The sequence below is a fragment of the Lepisma saccharinum genome, chromosome 3 (assembly GCF_977018435.1).
Source record: "Lepisma saccharinum chromosome 3, izLepSacc3.1, whole genome shotgun sequence".
Classification (NCBI taxonomy): domain Eukaryota; kingdom Metazoa; phylum Arthropoda; class Insecta; order Zygentoma; family Lepismatidae; genus Lepisma; species Lepisma saccharinum.
Window position 1 is genome coordinate 75829955 of NC_139231.1, and position 20199 is coordinate 75850153.

General features: G+C 39.8%; 1 protein-coding gene across 8 annotated transcripts in view; it reads left to right on the forward strand.

The window, feature by feature from the left end:
* LOC145985162 (ral GTPase-activating protein subunit alpha-1) overlaps positions 1-20199 on the forward strand; it is a 201986-nt gene that overhangs the window by 164739 nt on the left and 17048 nt on the right. For all 8 annotated transcript variants that reach the window (XM_083118842.1, XM_083118847.1, XM_083118845.1 and 5 more), the window contains 4 exons: positions 956-1111; positions 6415-6573; positions 9390-9517; positions 9651-9790. In XM_083118842.1, coding sequence (XP_082974968.1) covers positions 956-1111; positions 6415-6573; positions 9390-9517; positions 9651-9790 — 583 coding nt within the window. The remainder of the gene's footprint in view (positions 1-955; positions 1112-6414; positions 6574-9389; positions 9518-9650; positions 9791-20199) is intronic.

Genomic DNA, 20199 nt, shown 5'->3' on the forward strand with positions numbered 1-20199 from the left:
TTTATGATGCCCAGCTCCTAGGTTAATACGTGATAGGATAATAATTCACCATTTAGTCTTTGGCTGGGTCAGAAGACGAACCTCTCCACCTTTTTCTGATCATCTACTACTCCTCTTTCCACTGTGTTTCCACCAACATCGTGGTTTTGCCTTTTTCCCCTATCCTTGTGCAATGTATGCTTTCACTGGCATTGTTTCAGTCCCATGCTCTTTATGTCTGAAATATTCTGTCTTGCAGCTTCACTCTCTGTTTAATTTACCTACCTGCCACTTGGAACTACATCCCTGTGAGAGCCTTAGATTCCTCAACCATCAGCTTCCACTATCCTCCCTCACCCTCCCTCCCTCCCATTGTATTATTCTATCTATTTATCTTCCACATCTTCTGTCATGGCTGGATTGACTAGTCCAGCGGAGCTTTAATGCATACATGCACCTCTAATCCTTTCCTTTCTTTTCTAATGACAAGGAATGTGATGTCGTCGTAATGGTGATAACCCCATGTGCATTATTATTTTCATGTTTTGCAGTCCTTTTGTACTGATATTAACATGTGTGGACAATGCATCTACTTACATATAAATTCATTATAGGGAAAAGGTGATAACTGTACTGGCTTCCCACCAAAAGAGCAGATGACAGTACAGGGCTGTGTCAGCAAAAACCCACCATTTCTGCATTCCCAACAGTGGCCTGGGCATTTTGTGGCCTATTCTCTGCTGGTGCGGCAGAGCTTCTTACTTTCTTCTGTGGTAAACCAGAGGACCCGAGTGCATCGGCTATGGCACCAAGTGACTCGGGACATGTTGGGGAGCCAGTACAGTTATGCCTTTTCCCCAATAAGGCAGAGTTTCTGAAGATGTTCTTCTAGGTTTCTAAGCTCTCTCAGACTTAATACACTGCACATTTAATGTTGTAGGTAACTTTAGACTGAAGTGCAATTTTGTATTGGCAGGTGGAACTGGAAAGTCATACAGGATTCCTTGGAGGGCTTCAGCGCAACAAAACAACTGGGGAAACAGCCCCTTATTATGCAACATCATTCCTTGAGGTCATATTTCATGTGTCTACCAGAATGCCCTCTTGCAATCAAGAATCCCTGTTGCAGAAGGTATTGTCATTTAATGTATCCTGTTTGCTTTATATTTAAATAATGTTTTTGGCTATTTGTGGTTGAAGTTCTGCATCCAAGATTTTTTGAAGAGTTAACCATTTCATTACCTTTCTTGTAGACTTTTACCCACATGGTTCTTAGTAGGACTGAGCTGATACCACTTTCAACTAATCCAATACCTATTAATCACAAATTATTTAACACACTACTGGTGCAAATTAAATAAAATTTCAAGATTTGAATAATTTGCAGGATAATTAGGTTTCATGCATGCTGCATTGTTGCAGATCCCGTGAGATGCCCAAACTCTGGAAAAGTATTGGTTGGTACCATTAATTAAATTTAAACCGATGCTTTCCAATAACTTTTTAATTAAAAATGAGGTCAGAAAGTACGGCACAGAATTTGAATGAATAAACATAGGTACAATAAACTAGGGATGTGACGAAGCTGAAAATTCACCGATGCCGATGTACTCGCCGATAATTTTTGGAACCGATACCGATGCCGATATTTAACCGATTCCGATACATAAGGTTATTAAACAGAAATGGGATGTTATTTTCAGCATGACAAAAATAAATTTGCTATGTACATTTCTATTGCATATCATATGTATATGCATATATATTCTCAAGAGATGTAAATGTACATTTGCATCTACAAAAGGTGGTTATGTGAACCTTTAAGAAGAACATGGATTCTCAAGAGATTCAACATTAGTCCACAAGCAGCTCTTTGAAATGCAAAATGAATTCCTGTTCTTAATGTTGGAAATTTACTGCTGCCAGATTCAACTTCAGAAACACGAGATTTGGAAGCACTTCAGGAAGTAACCTACTTCTTTCTTCTCTTATTCCAAATCTGTTCAGCAACACTGAACAGTCAATCACTGAATACTGATGCAGCAGGTATGCCCAAGTATTTTCTCAGCACTTGCTTCAGGTTTGAATACTCATTTTTGAATTTCCAATACAACAGCAGATCCTGGTTCAGCAATGTACTGTTTTATTTCCGATTTATAGTTAGGTTGATCCTCTGAATGAGAGTTTGCAATAATTTTATTACAAAAACTCTACAATAATGATGAATCATAACCTAATTTTCAATAAATCTTACAAAACTAATATATAAAATTTATTAGAAGGTAAAACTCTAATATAATCTGTACCGGTTTAAATATCGGATTTTTGCCGATTCCGATACCGATGCCGATATGTCAATTTCGGCCGATTTTCATACATCTGTAATCGGCTTCGGCACATCCCTACAATAAACCATACACATATGTATCAGGTGGTTATAATTAAAGTGACGGTGTTCAGAGTGGTACAGCACAGGCTGTAATGAGAGTAGCAGTCTGAAACTTCGTAGATATGCTAATGAAGCAATGCGCTCGCAAATTATGAAAAAAAAAAAAGTTCCAATTCTTGCCACCAGGGTAAAAAATGGCGCTGTAAGCAGTCAAAACTTGGTATAGTTACAGGAAAAACACTATAAATTGCAGAAAACAATACTCTTTGTAATAAAATATTGCTACAATTTCACTATTCGAATTACATGAACATTACTAAAGGAAAAAGCAACAAGCGTCACCAACCACAACCAGGGTAGCTCACACAATGGTTAGGCAATGTCACTGACTTTGACGTCAGAGTTACGGAAAATTCCACATTTTCACTGCTTACAGCACCATTTTTTACCCTGGTGGCGAGAATTGGAACTATTTTTTTTTCTTCATAATTCGCGAGCGCATTGCTTCATTAGCATATCTACGAAGTTTCAGACTGCTACTCTCATTACAGTCCGTGCTGTACCACTCTGAACACCGTCACTTAATTATAACCACCTGGTATCTACACCCTGACTACCTGTTTGTATTTTTCTGTCAAATGAGGCATTATCCAAATGATGATGTCATACAACAATTAATTGAATTCCTGAAGTAAAATAAAAAATAAAATTGGGGATCACTCAGGCATAGCCAGTCCCACTGAACTAGTGATAAGATAATAAAATGAAATAAAATTTCCTTCATTGTTACATTGTGGTTGTTGAATCTATCAATTAGGAATGGAACAGACTGATTGACACACAATTGACTTAGCTAATAGAAACATATCCATAAAAAGGGCCATTAATTTACTATCCTCGAATTCTGTAAATAGTTTGTGATTAAATGCAAGTTCATACCGTTTTGTTACTTTTTGAAGAATATAAAGAACATTTGCCAGTTTTTATCAGGTGGTTTGACTTATCAGTTATCGGTATTTGTAAATTTCATGTCTGTTCTTGATATAGGAAGTAGTTTAAATTTCATATTGCTGCATTCCAACTGTGAACACTTAGCAAAACTTGTAGATCAGTATGATATAGCCGAGCATAATAGTAATACTCTGACATATGGAGGTACAGTCAACTCTCGATTCAACGACCTTTCACAGTTCCCAGGAAAAGGGTCGTTATTTCGAAGGGGTCGTTATTGGAATTTGCACCAATTTTCAGCTTAAAGGTAGCTCAAACGGACACAAAGATGCCTAGGAGATGGTAACACCATTTATCCTGGTAGTTATACAACCTGTTATGCACAGGATGCGTGTTGTGAGAAGGAAAATAGAACATGAAAAAGTTTTCACAAAAGAGAATTTAAAATAATGTTACTTTGTTTCAATTGTACACAGTCGTTGCTTTTCCAGGAAATTCTTACAATTCTAGTTAATGAGAAACCCGTTTCCACTGAGACCTATGGAAAGGAAAACAATCTCTCGCTTATTGCAAGCGAAACTCGAAGAATCTTGACACCAGTCAGACTGGTGCCAGCAAAAGTCGGGAGATAATCGGGCAGAATGAATGTTGGATTTTATGCGGGTTTACTGGAGCATTGTCTGTTACAAGATTAACTGGTAAGATTAGATCTCTCGGGAGAAACAACACAACCTCTCTAGGTACCAGACAAAAAAAATAAAGGCAAGGCTGTAATTTTCATTCTGGTTCGGCTGTGTAAAATACATCGTAAAAAAAAAGTCACTTTTCTTTGCTTCAACCAACTTCATTCACCCTCCTTCCCCATTCAAGGGAGCAGTCCAAACTCCTTCCTTGACTTGCATTGTAATCCAGCGTGAAAAAGGAAATGCGCAACTTGCGATCTATTTTCACCCAAAGCGTATTGTAGGACAGGTCATTAAACAACGTGGCAGTTGATAATCATTCGGGTTTGGAATGGAATTTCACTTTAAACTGTATATTTAGTCCCGATTAGCCCATCAGCATAAAATGAACTGAAAACAAGCTTTATGAAACTGCGCATTTTCACATATCAAAATGGTAGATCGTTATTTACTCTCACGTTAATCGACGATTTAATGTTGGATTTAGGAGTATTCTCGATGTCAAACACCCACCCCTCCAAACGTTTTAACCTTGAATAATGTCTTTTTAATCAGTCTCAGCGACCATTCCTACATTGAACACACTTTTTTTTTCCTCCACATGAATGGTTCTGAAGAAAGGTAAATTAAATTTACAGTTGTGCTTATCAGAAGGCGCAGAACATGAAGTTATTTTAACTCTTGTTTTGCTTTCTGGAGATCGAATTTCATTATCTTCAAATCAAAACAGCTTTGCGAGATTCAAAACAATAACTTTTTTCTTCGCGCTGGATGAGTCATCGCTGTTATCTGCAAGCAAGAGCTTAGCAGACGCTAGACAAAACACTGGCGCCAGCTGCATCGTAAAAACAAAGAGACCGGCTGGAAGTTCGAGCAACAGGTGGCGGAAGAGAAAAGTCCCAGCATTTTAAAGATAACGCAACTGTCGAAGACGGAACTTTTAACAGCAGTGTAAAGAAGAAAGAAATGACCCTTACTTTACGTTTTACCACGCAACAGACAATAATACGGGCAATATTTCCTATGCAGACAACAGCATTAAAAAAAATATATATAATAAATAAATTTAAAAAAACAACTGAATTCTTCAATTATCAACATTGCCGTGCACACCAGTGGCGGAGAATGAGCTGGGGAAAGGGGGTGGTCCCTTTTTGTTTTACTTGTTCTATGGTTTTTGTTCGTTTTCAAGAATATATCCAGAACTGGTTGCCCCATTTTAGACGTCAAAGGAAAGGAAGAGGGATGGGTCCTTTTCCACCCTCGCCTGTAATCAGCCCGCATCAGCAAGAAAATCGTGGCTGAAACAATCTGCATCGCACCCCCCCCCCCTACGTTTCCTTACAGGAAAAGAGGGAGAAGTCAGTAAGCCAACGGAACACTTTTTTTAGCAGATATTACAACATCGACACAATTAGGAAAACATATGAAGTGGGAAACGGGAGATATAATGCACGTAAGATCGAAGTAAACTTTTGTGGAAACCTGGATGTCAACGCATTAAGCGGGTTGACGATCTTTAGTTCACCTATGTGGTTTTGATTATCTCTAACAGTTTCGCTTTTTTATGAAGTGTTGCAGGGAACAAATAACACATTTTGAATGAAAGCGGTTACCGGAAGTTGTCGGCTACAAGGCCGAGAGTTGCTCACTCACGGGAACCTGCTGAACTCTAGGTCAGAGCTGGACAGATGGGCCAGACTTCCAGGCGCCACACATCTGTATTTTCGAACATTCCTGCGATCTTATCTCTCAAGGTGGTGTATTTATCGATGAAAGAGCTTGACCTGCCATACACATTGGCAAAGACTGCAAGTCCAGCAGTCATTTCGGGCTGCTCCCACCCTCCCCCGCCAGTTTTCAGCAGCTCTTAGGACAAGGAAACAAAAGGTCGATTTAAAATAACATCCAAGCACATTCGATCTTCTCTTCTCGCCTATCCAAGAGAAAGCGTGGCAAAACAAGCCTGGCGCGTTGGGTAGCGGCTGTCGGGTGCGGGGTAACATTGGTGCGCTTGAGGGAGGGGAGGGCAGAGGTCAAGTGCTATTGGATATCACTCAAGCATGGTGTGGTGGTGTCTATTTTTAGTTCAGACCCAATTGTGAGCGGTAGAGCGCTCGTGAAGGAAATGAGTGGGGGAAAAACAACGCATTTTTCGGCCGATTTCCTTCAATTTTTCAACTTTTTTTTTTCAAATTTTTCTATCTTTTTCTAAATTTTTCACGGTTCCCGGGAAAAGGGTCGTTACTTCGAGAGGGTCGTTATACCCGGGGTCGTAGAATCGAGAGTTGACTGTATTGTGAATTTGCAATTAGTCCATGTGTTCATCTCTTTCCTAATTTTTCATTTTTGCCAACTAAATTTATATGTGAATTACGGTAACCACAGCATAAAATGTATCTTCTGTTTCAGACTCGCCACTTGGGAAATGATGAAGTACACATTGTTTGGTCGGAGCATTCAAGGGATTATCGCCGAGGAATCATTCCAACAGAATTTTGTGATGTTCTTATCGTTATATATCCACTTCCCAATAAACTGTATCGCATTCAAGTTTCTCGCAAATCTGAGGTAATTTTTTTTTTTTTTTTTTGTACATTCTGGTTATCATAGTGGTGGAAAGAGAGTAATCTATGTGCATTTAAACAAGTTAAGTTACAAATATATTTATATCCATTAAATGTCAATTTCAAACCTTGTTATTCAATAGGATTACACAATACGTTCTTCAGGGGGTCAAAGTGAAATAAATTGAAATGCAGAATACTGCAAAATCTGTGAAAACCTTTTGCTTTATTCGTACCATGAAGATTGATAACATATTCTTTTTAGGTGGGTATAAAATTAGTTTAAAAAACTACTTATGTGAGTGAGTATGCAATTGTTGAAGAACAACATTTCAGGGTACAACTGCCCCTTCGTCAGGTTCACATTTCTTTCTAAGCACTAAAACAATTCTGCGTTGTAAAGTGTAATATGAGGATTAAGTAGAGGGTTGGGTTAAAAACACTTGAAAACTGTACCTGACATATTTAAATTTAAAAAACCTCACTATTTAAAAGACCCATTAAATCCGAAAACACCTGTATCCATTAAGATCCCTTAGAAACGGGAACTCGTAAAAGAGAATAAAAAAAAATAAAGACATGCACGATTGCACAGCTGGCACTGTGGAACAACTTCAATCGGAGAAGAGGTGAATGCTATTTCCCCTCTATCCTTTTCATTGACATAGATGGAGGGGAGAGTAGGAAAGGGATAGAGCAAATAGCATTCACCTCTCCGATGGAAGTTGTTTCACCAGTGCCAGTTGTGTAATCTTGCGTGTTTTTATTTTTTGTTATTCCTTTTTACGAGTTCCTGTTTCTAAGGGATCTTAATGGATACAGATGTTTTCGGATTTAATGGGTCTTTTAAATAGTGAGGTTTTTTAAATTGAAATATGTCAGGGACAGTTTTTAAGTGTTTTTAACCCAACCCTCTACTTAATCCTCATATTACACTTTACAACGCAGCATTATGTTTTAGTGCTTAGAAAGAAATGTGAACCTGATGAAGGGGGCAGTTGTACCCTGCAAGGTCGTTCTTTAACAATTGCATACTCACTTATGTAAGTAGTTTTTTTAAACTAATTTAGTATTGTTTTTATATCATGAAGACCGAGTGTATCATGCAGGAAAATCTAAAATCTGGGAATGTTAAATCGCGGTTCAAATGTAATTAGTTGTAATAAATGTATACGTGTCTCTATTTGTCAAAGAATATATCTTTACTTGATCCATTGTACATTATTTTTAGAAGTCTACGTTTATCGCAGTAATTTTGATGTAAGCATTCTGTTTGCTTAGAAGATGTGCAGTAACTAAAAAATTATGTTAATTAGGTAGGGAATACTTCTTTGTTTCCGTGTTACCTTCAGAAGAAATAATAGTAATCTCACTACCAAAGTTTCCTGGTTGAAGTCCCAACCAAGACATTGGTGTTTCGTCATGCTTGCTATTTCATCACTTTCATCTCATCATTCATCCATATTGTCATTTTTACCTGAAGAGGTAAAAAAGTGAATTATATAACCTAACAATTGTTGCTTTGTAAAAGTTTGCTGACTTCCCATTGTTCACCATTGGATTTTGTAAGGATTAAACCAACAGAACATTTTAATTTGGACTTAAATGAACCATCACTCGTTTCATCATTCGTCACTATTGTCACAGTTAATCCAAGATGTAGAAAAGGAACATAATTACATGAGAATGATTAAAGTTATGAAAAAACTGAACACATCATTGTGTTTCTCATTAAATTCTGACATGCCAAATGGCCACCGTTCTATTTAAGAAAATTAGAGTTACTCCAAGATGGTGGCCAACTTGGTAGTACAGCCTTGATGGCTTTCCCTCACCTGCATCATGTCTTAAAACATTTGATAGACGTGTGTCAGCTCGTTTGTCTTTTATTAGGGATGGGACATATTAATCTGTGCTCTAAAGCACATCAGTGTATCGATTTATCAGTAAAATTACCAATTATTTTACTGATCCGATATATCTATAAATATCTGATAATTTAGTGCAACATTCTACCATTTTGTTATAATTTTTGTAGATAATCTGCATGCTCAACTTTTACAAAAAGTAAATGTCTAAATATGCACCGTCTCTTGCACTGCAGTCACCTCAAAACACACATTTATTACGGAGGTCAATGAACCATTCAGGTCTTCAAGGACCATTTGGAATTTTATATCGGATCGGTAGAATATTGGTATCGGTAAATTTTATGTCAGTACTTTATCAATATCGGCCAAAATTTCATATTGGCCCCTCCCTATCTTTTATATAAGTTTACTCCAATATTACAGCAATCTTGCCGACATGGCATGGAGGATGGATTTCTGCTCCCGCCCACATCATGTTTTTAGATACCCTGCATGATGCAGGAAAGGTGTCAAATTCAGGATAGATTTGTTACATACAGGAATGTAGAATTGGGGTTTCACTGTGCAAGAGACAAGTACAAAGGGCACTGCTGTGGCTACAGTGTTGCTATGTTTGTGTTAAATTCACTTACTCTCAGCTAGGCTAAGCAGGATTGGACTCACCAGTTAAAAGTGGGATCCAGAACACTGTGCATTGTGCCTCCACCAGGAATCAAACCCAGCCTTCTTGATTACAAGGCATAGTATTAACACTACACCATCAGGCAGACTCTGCAGTGGCTACAGTTGGGCACATACAGACACTAATGTAACATATGAGAAAGCAATTATAAAAGAAATGTACAAGATATTGGCGTCGATAAGAAAACATAGCAGTTTCTTACATTACATTGTACAGTACCTACCCAAGTATGTACGGTGTGATGACACAGAATTGTTCCATTTACAGGTTCCATACTTCGGGCCTTTGTTTAATGAAGCTATTGTAGATCACAAAGTACTGCCGGGACTTGTGCGAGCCACTGCCATCAATGCTTCAAGAGCCAAAAGAAGCATGCTGAGCTTCTACCAGAACTAGTAAGTATCTGTTAGGTAAATTAAGTACATATTTGTGCCAAAATTCGAATTTTTTAAAAAATCTTTGAATCATTTACATATAGGTCATTGATTCTATTCCTGGGTTATGTCATATGAATTATTTACTTCACAGCTATGAAGAAAGAGCCAAAGCATTGGAAACTGTTGTGCAGAACCACAAAGATTCAACAACATTTGAGGAGTTCACTGCCCAGGTGTATTCACCAGTTCAGAGTGCATCACCATTTTATCCTGGTTCTACCCGATCATCAGGTAGGAAAGTAGTATCGTACTTTGTTAATTATTTTTTTTCCTGACATGTGTAAGACTTTGTCTTTCCCGGTCATCAAGTTTTCTTTCTGTGTGCTTCTTTTTGTAGCTTGCATGTTTATATTACACACACACACATACACACATACACATAAAACAGTCAACTTAGCCTCAATTCACAACAATATAAATATTTACACAAATATCCTATACATGCTAAATCCTTCGGTTTTGAGGTGACACATTAACTCTTGTATCTACATTAGCTTCATAATCTCTACTATTGTCTTGTTGTCTCTATATATCAACCTTCTTGCATACAGATATACAGAATGCTAACAACATATAAAATGATTTGTCTAATTTAGTGGTGCTGGATTTAAAAAAAAAAAATGATGATCAAATAATTTAAACACAGTGCTATTGAAGACTGATGGGGATGCATCCCATCCAGTATGTTTGTGTTCATTTTTGTTTGATGTTTCATCCATTTAATCTATCACTCATCCTCATTCTTTTGATTAACATACTGACTTTAACACCACATCAAATAACCAAATATTAGGCTGAACAGATACCAATGTTGACTGATATTCATACAGATTCCCACTGATATAATGGTGATATTTGGGAATTGAAACAGTTTTTAAAGTAGTTCAGAATATATTTTCAAATGTAGTTTGTATTGGAACTAGATTATATCAATCTGCAAGAGTTTTTCTTTAAAATATTCATAATTTCATATAAGATAATTATTTAAATACGGAGAAAACTAGTACTCACTTTTATCCGCGAAGCTGTTTTTTCTTCTTTTTCGATTAATTTCAGTGGCCACTGCCACCATCCTCGTTGGAACTTGCTGCGCTGTTGCTTGGCGTGCGTCTTTTGTTCGTAGTTCTCTGGCTGCCGTTAGGTGCGCTGCTAGGTGCGCTGTGCGTCTTGGTGCGTCGTCTGCTATTTCCGGGCGATAACTGCTGCAGTAGTGGAATCCAAGTATGGTGCGCTTGCCCGCTATCGATGTTTAGCTCGTGCGGGAAGTGCATTATGGCGTGCGTTTCCTTGATTTTGGTGTCTATGAGCGTGTGGGCAGTGTGTTTGACTCGAACCTTTTGAATTTTATGGCTATTATATTTGATATGTCTAGCAAGACCAGTAGTGGGTTGGGCTTTTTTCGCATCTGCTAGGTGCTGTTGGATTCTTTCATTGACAGATCTGATGGACCTGCCGATGTAATGAGCCTTGCATTCACACTCTGCATCATATACACCTGGGTTGTCAAGGGGGGAGAGGAAGTACCGTTTGTGCTTGTTCAGTTTGTCAGTTATTTTGGAGTTGGGTTTGTGCGCTACTTTGATACCAAATGGGAGAAGGGCTTTGGCTATGCGGTTGGAAGTGGTGGGATGGTAGGGGAAGGCAAACCATTTATATTGGTCACTGGGGGTTGGTTGTGGCTGGGTTGCTTGTGGATGGGTTGATTGTGGTAGGTTAGGGTGTCTGACCTGTATTTCCGCCTTACTGCACCAAGTGGAGAGTTGTGATTCAGTGTAGCCATGTTTCAGGGCTATTTCTGTGATGGTGGCTATCTCCTCTCGTAGATCCTCTTCTTTGCCACAGTAGGAGAAGGCTCTTCGATAAAAGTTTAGCCACACATTGGCTTTTTGCTTAGGGGGATGGCTAGAGAGAGCATGTATGTACTGGTTGCCTGCATCCGGTTTTCTGTAGACGGTGGTTGTGAATTTGTTAAGTGCACGGCTGATGGTGATGTCCAGGAAGTTGATTTTACCAAGTTTTTCATGCTCTACGGTGAAGTTGAGCCTGGGGTGGATGCTATTTAGTTTGTCTACTAGGAGGTTGAGTTCTTCTGCCTTTTTATATACAACTATTGTGTCGTCCGCGTACCTTCCATATCGGATGTGTTGTAGTTCTGGAGTGTGGAGTATCTCTTTTTCAGCCAGGTGCATGACGATGTTGGCTAAAGGAGCTGATAGTGGGTTGCCCATCGCAAGGCCCTCGGATTGGTTGTAGAATTTATCTTCAAACTGAAAGTAATTGTGTTTTAGACAAACTTCCAATAGTCTGGTTATCTCTTGTACCTCTAGGGCTGGGATTCTGTTAGTTGTCAGCCATCTTTCCACCGAACGTAGTGCTAGGTCTATGGGGATTGAACTGTACATATCTACTATATCAATGCTGGCTAGTTTTGCACTGTCAGCTTGCACTATTGAAGTTACCAGATTTTTAGCATCGGCACTGTTGCGGAACACGTATGTAAGTTTGTGGTTGAAATGAGATATTTTGTTTTTTAGCCAGTTTGTTAGGTGAACTGTGGGGTAATTGAAGCCAGCTATTATAAGTCGCATGGGGATTCCAGGTTTATGAGTTTTAGGAATGCCATAGGCAATGGCAGGTGAAGGGTGGGGATTGAGGAGGAATTTTGTGGTCTTGTTCACTAAGTATGGCACTAGATTTCACTGCATTTTTCACAATTCTATTGTACCTGTCTGTGGGGTCTTTTTTGATGACACTGTACGAGTCACTGTTTAGCTTGTCTATCACTTTCGTGGAGTAATCACCTTTGTGCATGATTACGAACTGGTTTGTTTTGTCGGACTTTAGACACCAAACATCATTGGTGTTTAGCCATTTGCCAAAATCGGAGAGGACAGAAGAGATTTCTTGGTGCACTGGATTAGGTTTCCTGGTTTCACTGTTGGTCATCACTTTTTGAAAAATTCCGGCTGCTGACGTTCTGATGTTTTCCGAATCTTGGGGTTTGGGAGCAAAACAAGCTGCTTTTTCTGCCGCACATATGAGGTCGAGGGTGGGTGGCTTACTGTTTTGTACATTAAACTTATCGCCGTAGGCAAGGAGTTCTTTGAATTTGTTGGGGATTGAGAGATTTGACAGATTTATTATGTTTTTTCCATGTCCGTCATCTGGGTTGATTGCATTTTCACTCGGCCACGTTCCTCCCAAGTGGTGAAGTTTGTTGCGTAAAGACCTAGTTTTTTGGTTTTCCAAGATTTGCAGCATGTATTCGATGTTATTCTTAGCATGCTCCCACTTAGCGGGTGGTAGCGTGGTTTCCAGTCTATTTCTTTGTCGTTCGCACGTGTGAGCCAGTCGGCGAATTTCTGCATGTTTGTCGGAAATAACGGCGGAAAGCGCACGTTTTTGTGAAATATGGATAACGTTCTTCATTCTGTAGCTGCTATTTTGCACTTTCCACTGGATGAACTTGGGAAAAACATCGCACCGTTTGCACGCTTTCAAGAAAATTACGTCTAAACGACGCACAAGTAACTTACGTTCGTTCCGTTCGTATTCCCGTAATTCCTTCACACGCGAAGGTTCTGTATTCATGATTGGGGAAAGAGAGACGCGGTAGTATATAAATACGGAGAAAACTAGTACTCACTTTTATCCGCGAAGCTGTTTTTTCTTCTTTTTCGATTAATTTCAGTGGCCACTGCCACCATCCTCGTTGGAACTTGCTGCGCTGTTGCTTGGCGTGCGTCTTTTGTTCGTAGTTCTCTGGCTGCCGTTAGGTGCGCTGCTAGGTGCGCTGTGCGTCTTGGTGCGTCGTCTGCTATTTCCGGGCGATAACTGCTGCAGTAGTGGAATCCAAGTATGGTGCGCTTGCCCGCTATCGATGTTTAGCTCGTGCGGGAAGTGCATTATGGCGTGCGTTTCCTTGATTTTGGTGTCTATGAGCGTGTGGGCAGTGTGTTTGACTCGAACCTTTTGAATTTTATGGCTATTATATTTGATATGTCTAGCAAGACCAGTAGTGGGTTGGGCTTTTTTCGCATCTGCTAGGTGCTGTTGGATTCTTTCATTGACAGATCTGATGGACCTGCCGATGTAATGAGCCTTGCATTCACACTCTGCATCATATACACCTGGGTTGTCAAGGGGGGAGAGGAAGTACCGTTTGTGCTTGTTCAGTTTGTCAGTTATTTTGGAGTTGGGTTTGTGCGCTACTTTGATACCAAATGGGAGAAGGGCTTTGGCTATGCGGTTGGAAGTGGTGGGATGGTAGGGGAAGGCAAACCATTTATATTGGTCACTGGGGGTTGGTTGTGGCTGGGTTGCTTGTGGATGGGTTGATTGTGGTAGGTTAGGGTGTCTGACCTGTATTTCCGCCTTACTGCACCAAGTGGAGAGTTGTGATTCAGTGTAGCCATGTTTCAGGGCTATTTCTGTGATGGTGGCTATCTCCTCTCGTAGATCCTCTTCTTTGCCACAGTAGGAGAAGGCTCTTCGATAAAAGTTTAGCCACACATTGGCTTTTTGCTTAGGGGGATGGCTAGAGAGAGCATGTATGTACTGGTTGCCTGCATCCGGTTTTCTGTAGACGGTGGTTGTGAATTTGTTAAGTGCACGGCTGATGGTGATGTCCAGGAAGTTGATTTTACCAAGTTTTTCATGCTCTACGGTGAAGTTGAGCCTGGGGTGGATGCTATTTAGTTTGTCTACTAGGAGGTTGAGTTCTTCTGCCTTTTTATATACAACTATTGTGTCGTCCGCGTACCTTCCATATCGGATGTGTTGTAGTTCTGGAGTGTGGAGTATCTCTTTTTCAGCCAGGTGCATGACGATGTTGGCTAAAGGAGCTGATAGTGGGTTGCCCATCGCAAGGCCCTCGGATTGGTTGTAGAATTTATCTTCAAACTGAAAGTAATTGTGTTTTAGACAAACTTCCAATAGTCTGGTTATCTCTTGTACCTCTAGGGCTGGGATTCTGTTAGTTGTCAGCCATCTTTCCACCGAACGTAGTGCTAGGTCTATGGGGATTGAACTGTACATATCTACTATATCAATGCTGGCTAGTTTTGCACTGTCAGCTTGCACTATTGAAGTTACCAGATTTTTAGCATCGGCACTGTTGCGGAACACGTATGTAAGTTTGTGGTTGAAATGAGATATTTTGTTTTTTAGCCAGTATGGGCAACCCACTATCAGCTCCTTTAGCCAACATCGTCATGCACCTGGCTGAAAAAGAGATACTCCACACTCCAGAACTACAACACATCCGATATGGAAGGTACGCGGACGACACAATAGTTGTATATAAAAAGGCAGAAGAACTCAACCTCCTAGTAGACAAACTAAATAGCATCCACCCCAGGCTCAACTTCACCGTAGAGCATGAAAAACTTGGTAAAATCAACTTCCTGGACATCACCATCAGCCGTGCACTTAACAAATTCACAACCACCGTCTACAGAAAACCGGATGCAGGCAACCAGTACATACATGCTCTCTCTAGCCATCCCCCTAAGCAAAAAGCCAATGTGTGGCTAAACTTTTATCGAAGAGCCTTCTCCTACTGTGGCAAAGAAGAGGATCTACGAGAGGAGATAGCCACCATCACAGAAATAGCCCTGAAACATGGCTACACTGAATCACAACTCTCCACTTGGTGCAGTAAGGCGGAAATACAGGTCAGACACCCTAACCTACCACAATCAACCCATCCACAAGCAACCCAGCCACAACCAACCCCCAGTGACCAATATAAATGGTTTGCCTTCCCCTACCATCCCACCACTTCCAACCGCATAGCCAAAGCCCTTCTCCCATTTGGTATCAAAGTAGCGCACAAACCCAACTCCAAAATAACTGACAAACTGAACAAGCACAAACGGTACTTCCTCTCCCCCCTTGACAACCCAGGTGTATATGATGCAGAGTGTGAATGCAAGGCTCATTACATCGGCAGGTCCATCAGATCTGTCAATGAAAGAATCCAACAGCACCTAGCAGATGCGAAAAAAGCCCAACCCACTACTGGTCTTGCTAGACATATCAAATATAATAGCCATAAAATTCAAAAGGTTCGAGTCAAACACACTGCCCACACGCTCATAGACACCAAAATCAAGGAAACGCACGCCATAATGCACTTCCCGCACGAGCTAAACATCGATAGCGGGCAAGCGCACCATACTTGGATTCCACTACTGCAGCAGTTATCGCCCGGAAATAGCAGACGACGCACCAAGACGCACAGCGCACCTAGCAGCGCACCTAACGGCAGCCAGAGAACTACGAACAAAAGACGCACGCCAAGCAACAGCGCAGCAAGTTCCAACGAGGATGGTGGCAGTGGCCACTGAAATTAATCGAAAAAGAAGAAAAAACAGCTTCGCGGATAAAAGTGAGTACTAGTTTTCTCCGTATTTATATACTACCGCGTCTCTCTTTCCCCAATCATGAATAATTATTTAGTCATAAAATTGCCAAAAATTGAGAAGTACCCAATTTGCAGAATTTGTATGAGATTTAGACAACATAAGAGTGTTGCATGGCAGTTTTGTAGACTATGAGACACCTCGAGTCCAGAAATGTATTATCTGCTATCATTCAACACGAATACATCGATATTTGTCCAGCCCTACCAAACATACAAGGTCTGAAATGTTTGGCTCTTTACACTAGAACTGAACTGAGAAGATACAAGGGTCTAATAACAGAACTGCCAATTACTGAAACATGTGATCAGTATGAAATTACAAAGAACAACGTATGTGCAGATTGTGCCTCTAACAAGTATTGAACCTTGAGGGAGGTTTGGCATTTGGTATCGGTGCTCTAGCACTGAGCTACCAAGCTATCTTGTAACCTCACATCAGTGCCACATGTACCTAGGTAAATATTACATAGCACCCCCACTTTTTTTCCATTTGTACATTAACCAAATGTTAATTTTATGGAGGTGTAGTTTTGACATGCAATCTTGTCATAACGAAAATACTTTGTCATTTGGCATTTTCTTATTTTTATGTTTTTTTATTATTGACTTTTCACAGTCTCTTACAGTCTTCTCTTAATGCTCTTAAGGCCAATTTTCCAAGGAAAGTAAAGGTTCATGTTAGCACGGAACTGGAAGTTTGTGAAAATTTCAGGTTTTCAATGTACAGTTAGCTCGTAACTGGAAGTGTTTGTGGCGATTATCTTTACTGCTACTTCTTCTTGCAGTTAACAGCCTAACTGGAAGTTACGAAGCAACATGGCTGCCTCATGCAGCTATAGAAGTTCCACACTCGCAACTTCACTGTCAGATTAAACAAGATATGATTCATAAAAATGTTAAATTGGTACAGAAGAAGATTTGTTTTGTTTGGCAGAGCTTACCAATGTCCATGCAAATATGAAAATTATGCAGCATAAATATGGAGAAACTAGTACTCACATTATCCGCAAAACTGTTTTTTCTTCTTTGTTCTATTAATTTCAGCGGCCACCTCCACCATCCTCGTTGGAACTTGCTGTACTGTTGCTTGGCGTGTGTCTTTTGTTTGTAGTTCTCTGGCTGCCGCTAGGTGCGCTGTTGTTAACTGTACGTCTGCACCCATGTCGTCTGATGCTATTTCCCGATGTTAACTGTTGTAGTAGGGGAATCCAGGTGTGGTGTACCTGTTCGCTATCGATGTTCAGCTCGTGCGGGAAGTGCATTATGGCATGCGTTTCCTTGATTTTGGTGTCTACGAGTGTGTGGATAGTGTGTTTGACTTGTACCTTTTGAATTTTACGGCTATAATATTTGATGTGTTTGGCAAGACCAGTAGTGGGTTGGGCTTTTTTTGCATCCGTTAGGTGCTGTTGGAATCTTTCATTGACAGATCTGATGGATCTGTCAATGTAATGTGCCTTGCACTCGCACTCTGCATCATATACACCTGGGTTATCAAGGGGGGAGAGGATGTACCCTTTGTGTTTGTTTAGTTTATCAGCTATTTTGGCATAGGTTTGTGCGCTACTTTGATGCCATATGGGAGAAGGGCTTTGGATATGGGGTTGGATGTGGTGGGATGGTAGGGGAAGGCAAACTATTTATATTGGTTGTTGGAGGTTGATTGTGGATGGGTTGATTGTGGCTGGTTAGGGTGCCTGACCTGTATTTCCTCTTTACTGCACCAAGTGGAAAATTGTGCTTCTGTGTAGCCATATTTCAGGGCTATTCCAGTGATGGTGGCTATCTCTTCTCGTGGATCCTCTTCTTTGCAGCAGTAGGAGAAGGCTCTTCGATAAAAGTTCAGCGACACGTTAGTTTTTTGTTTGGGGGGATTGCTAGAGAGAGCGTGTATGTACTGGTTGCCTGCATTTGATTTAACGAGGATGGTGGCAGTGGCCACTGAAATTAATAGAACAAAGAAGAAAAAACAGTTTCACGGATAAAGTGAGTACTAGTTTCTCCATATTTATATACTACCATGTCTCTTTTCCCAATTATGAATATGCAGCATAGTTGTTAGAATTCGCTTGGCGAGGTTGTGTTGGAGAATTTGTGACCAGGATATTTGGTTGAACAGGCAAGACAATCTCCAAATGGTAATTTGGTTGCAGTGGTTACAGTACCATCTACCAGAGTGTGTTGTGTTTTGTAATAAAAGTTCGAGTCCTGGTCATGGAACTTTTTTTTTCTTGTCAATTATTTATTACGTGTGTTGCCTTCAATTCATGCTTTATTGTTGAATGATCTTCTCGGAGAAATATTACAGTAAATTTTAAAAATTATTTTTACTCGTACCTTCATATTTTTAGAACTTGATGTACAGAGTATGCTTACTAACATGTTATTTTTTCGCTCAACAAACATGCATGGAGAGGTACAAAACATGCAGTCAAATGTACAATATCTACATATTAATAGTGTTTATATCAACAGACAGGTATTATTAATGTTTCGACTTTCGAGTTCTTCACGCTTTTTCTAAAAGAAAGTATCAGAGCTTGTTCCTCATAACAGCATTTCCCCCCACATGAAATTGACCTTTATTACAAGAAAGCCAAATCTGTAGTGCTTGTTTTCGTTAATTTATTTCCTAACCATACAGAATCGATACGCAGCCATTGCTCCAATCGTTTCCTATGCAATAACGTGCTTTCGATCGGCAAGCTTGTAGTTGTATATGTAAATGACAGGCTGTGTGCCAATCGACGCAGCTTGAAACTATACTACTGGATGGTGTGCAGATCGATTCAATATTTTCCCACACTTCAGCATTACCAACATACTCTTTTGGAGTACAAACGTAGCATTTGCTAACTGCCAGTTACTTTCACATTGAAAAACCCGGTGCTGGTTAAGAGTGGCGATTATCTCCAACTGGCAGATAGTGAAGAGAAAGAATAACTGAACATTGAAAAGCCAACCCTTAATATCTCGAAATACATAATCCACAAAGAACAAATATCACAAAGTAATCTTGGCTTTGAAGTAATAAACTATGCTTCAAAATTTTGTTCGTGTTCATAGAGGTATGACGAGTTATCAATGTCTCACAATTATATTTTACTGTTGCACTGAAATATTTTTTCTTGTTGGCTTAATTTGAATAAAAACAGCCCGCAAGATGCATTTGATACTTTGTTATGCAAGGATATTCAGATGTGAATGGTTATGTTGTGATAGAAATGTTAAGCTTATGTTATGTGAGTGTTCCGTTTGTAAAAGCAACGTTTCGGGGGTCTACTGCTCCCTTCTTCAGGCTCCTTCTTTGGCACATGTTATTGCAACATGCCACGTCAATTTACATTGAACAAGAAATAAGGTAAAAGGTTTCAATTGGTAAAAGAATTGTTAAAAACTTGTCCATGCCTCAATAAAACTTTCCATGCCCATTTCATCCTTCATAAAAGCCTCCGAAAACGTATAAAGGTCGAAACTTAAAACTGTTAAAACGCACTCTCCTCAGGTCACCTGTGTTCGCACCACCCAATTATCCTTCTTGTGGAATGCAGGAAGTTGATTCGAGGCTATGCCCCTCATACGTAGTTTCCCCTCCCCTCCGCCATATCCTTACGTCATTTCCAAATCAAAATCCCGTGTTTCCTGGACTGCGCGGATTACTTCCGGCATGACATGAAATCCTATTTTATTTTTCTTACCTACCTCCCACCCTTTAAACAACTTTATCCATATTTCATGTAGGTTCCCGTGATCCCTGTTTAATTTATTATTCCTTTCCTTTGCATATATTAGCGGCCTCATATAAGTTTAGATTTATTTGTTTATTTTCTCTTCTAATGACCTCCCTTTTCTTAATTTTATGTTGCTTTTCTATTATGTATGTGTTCGGATAAACCTTTTCTGGGTATTTCCTCCCTGACATCTTTATCGTATTCCTTCCACCTTACCTCCATGCTTCTTCCAGTTTGCCCAATGTATTCTTTATCACAATCACACTTAATTCTATATACATACTCCCCATTTTTCTTTACCATTCCTTCCTTCTTGTATTCTGTAAAATGTTTTTCAATATTGTGTGGAGTCCTCATTCCGCATTTTATGCCATATTCTTTTACTGTTTTTTTCAATCTTTCCAGAAACCCCTTTAAAATACGGGATCCCCTTAAACCTATATTTTCTTTTCTCTTCTCCTTTGTCCTTGCCTCCCCTCTTC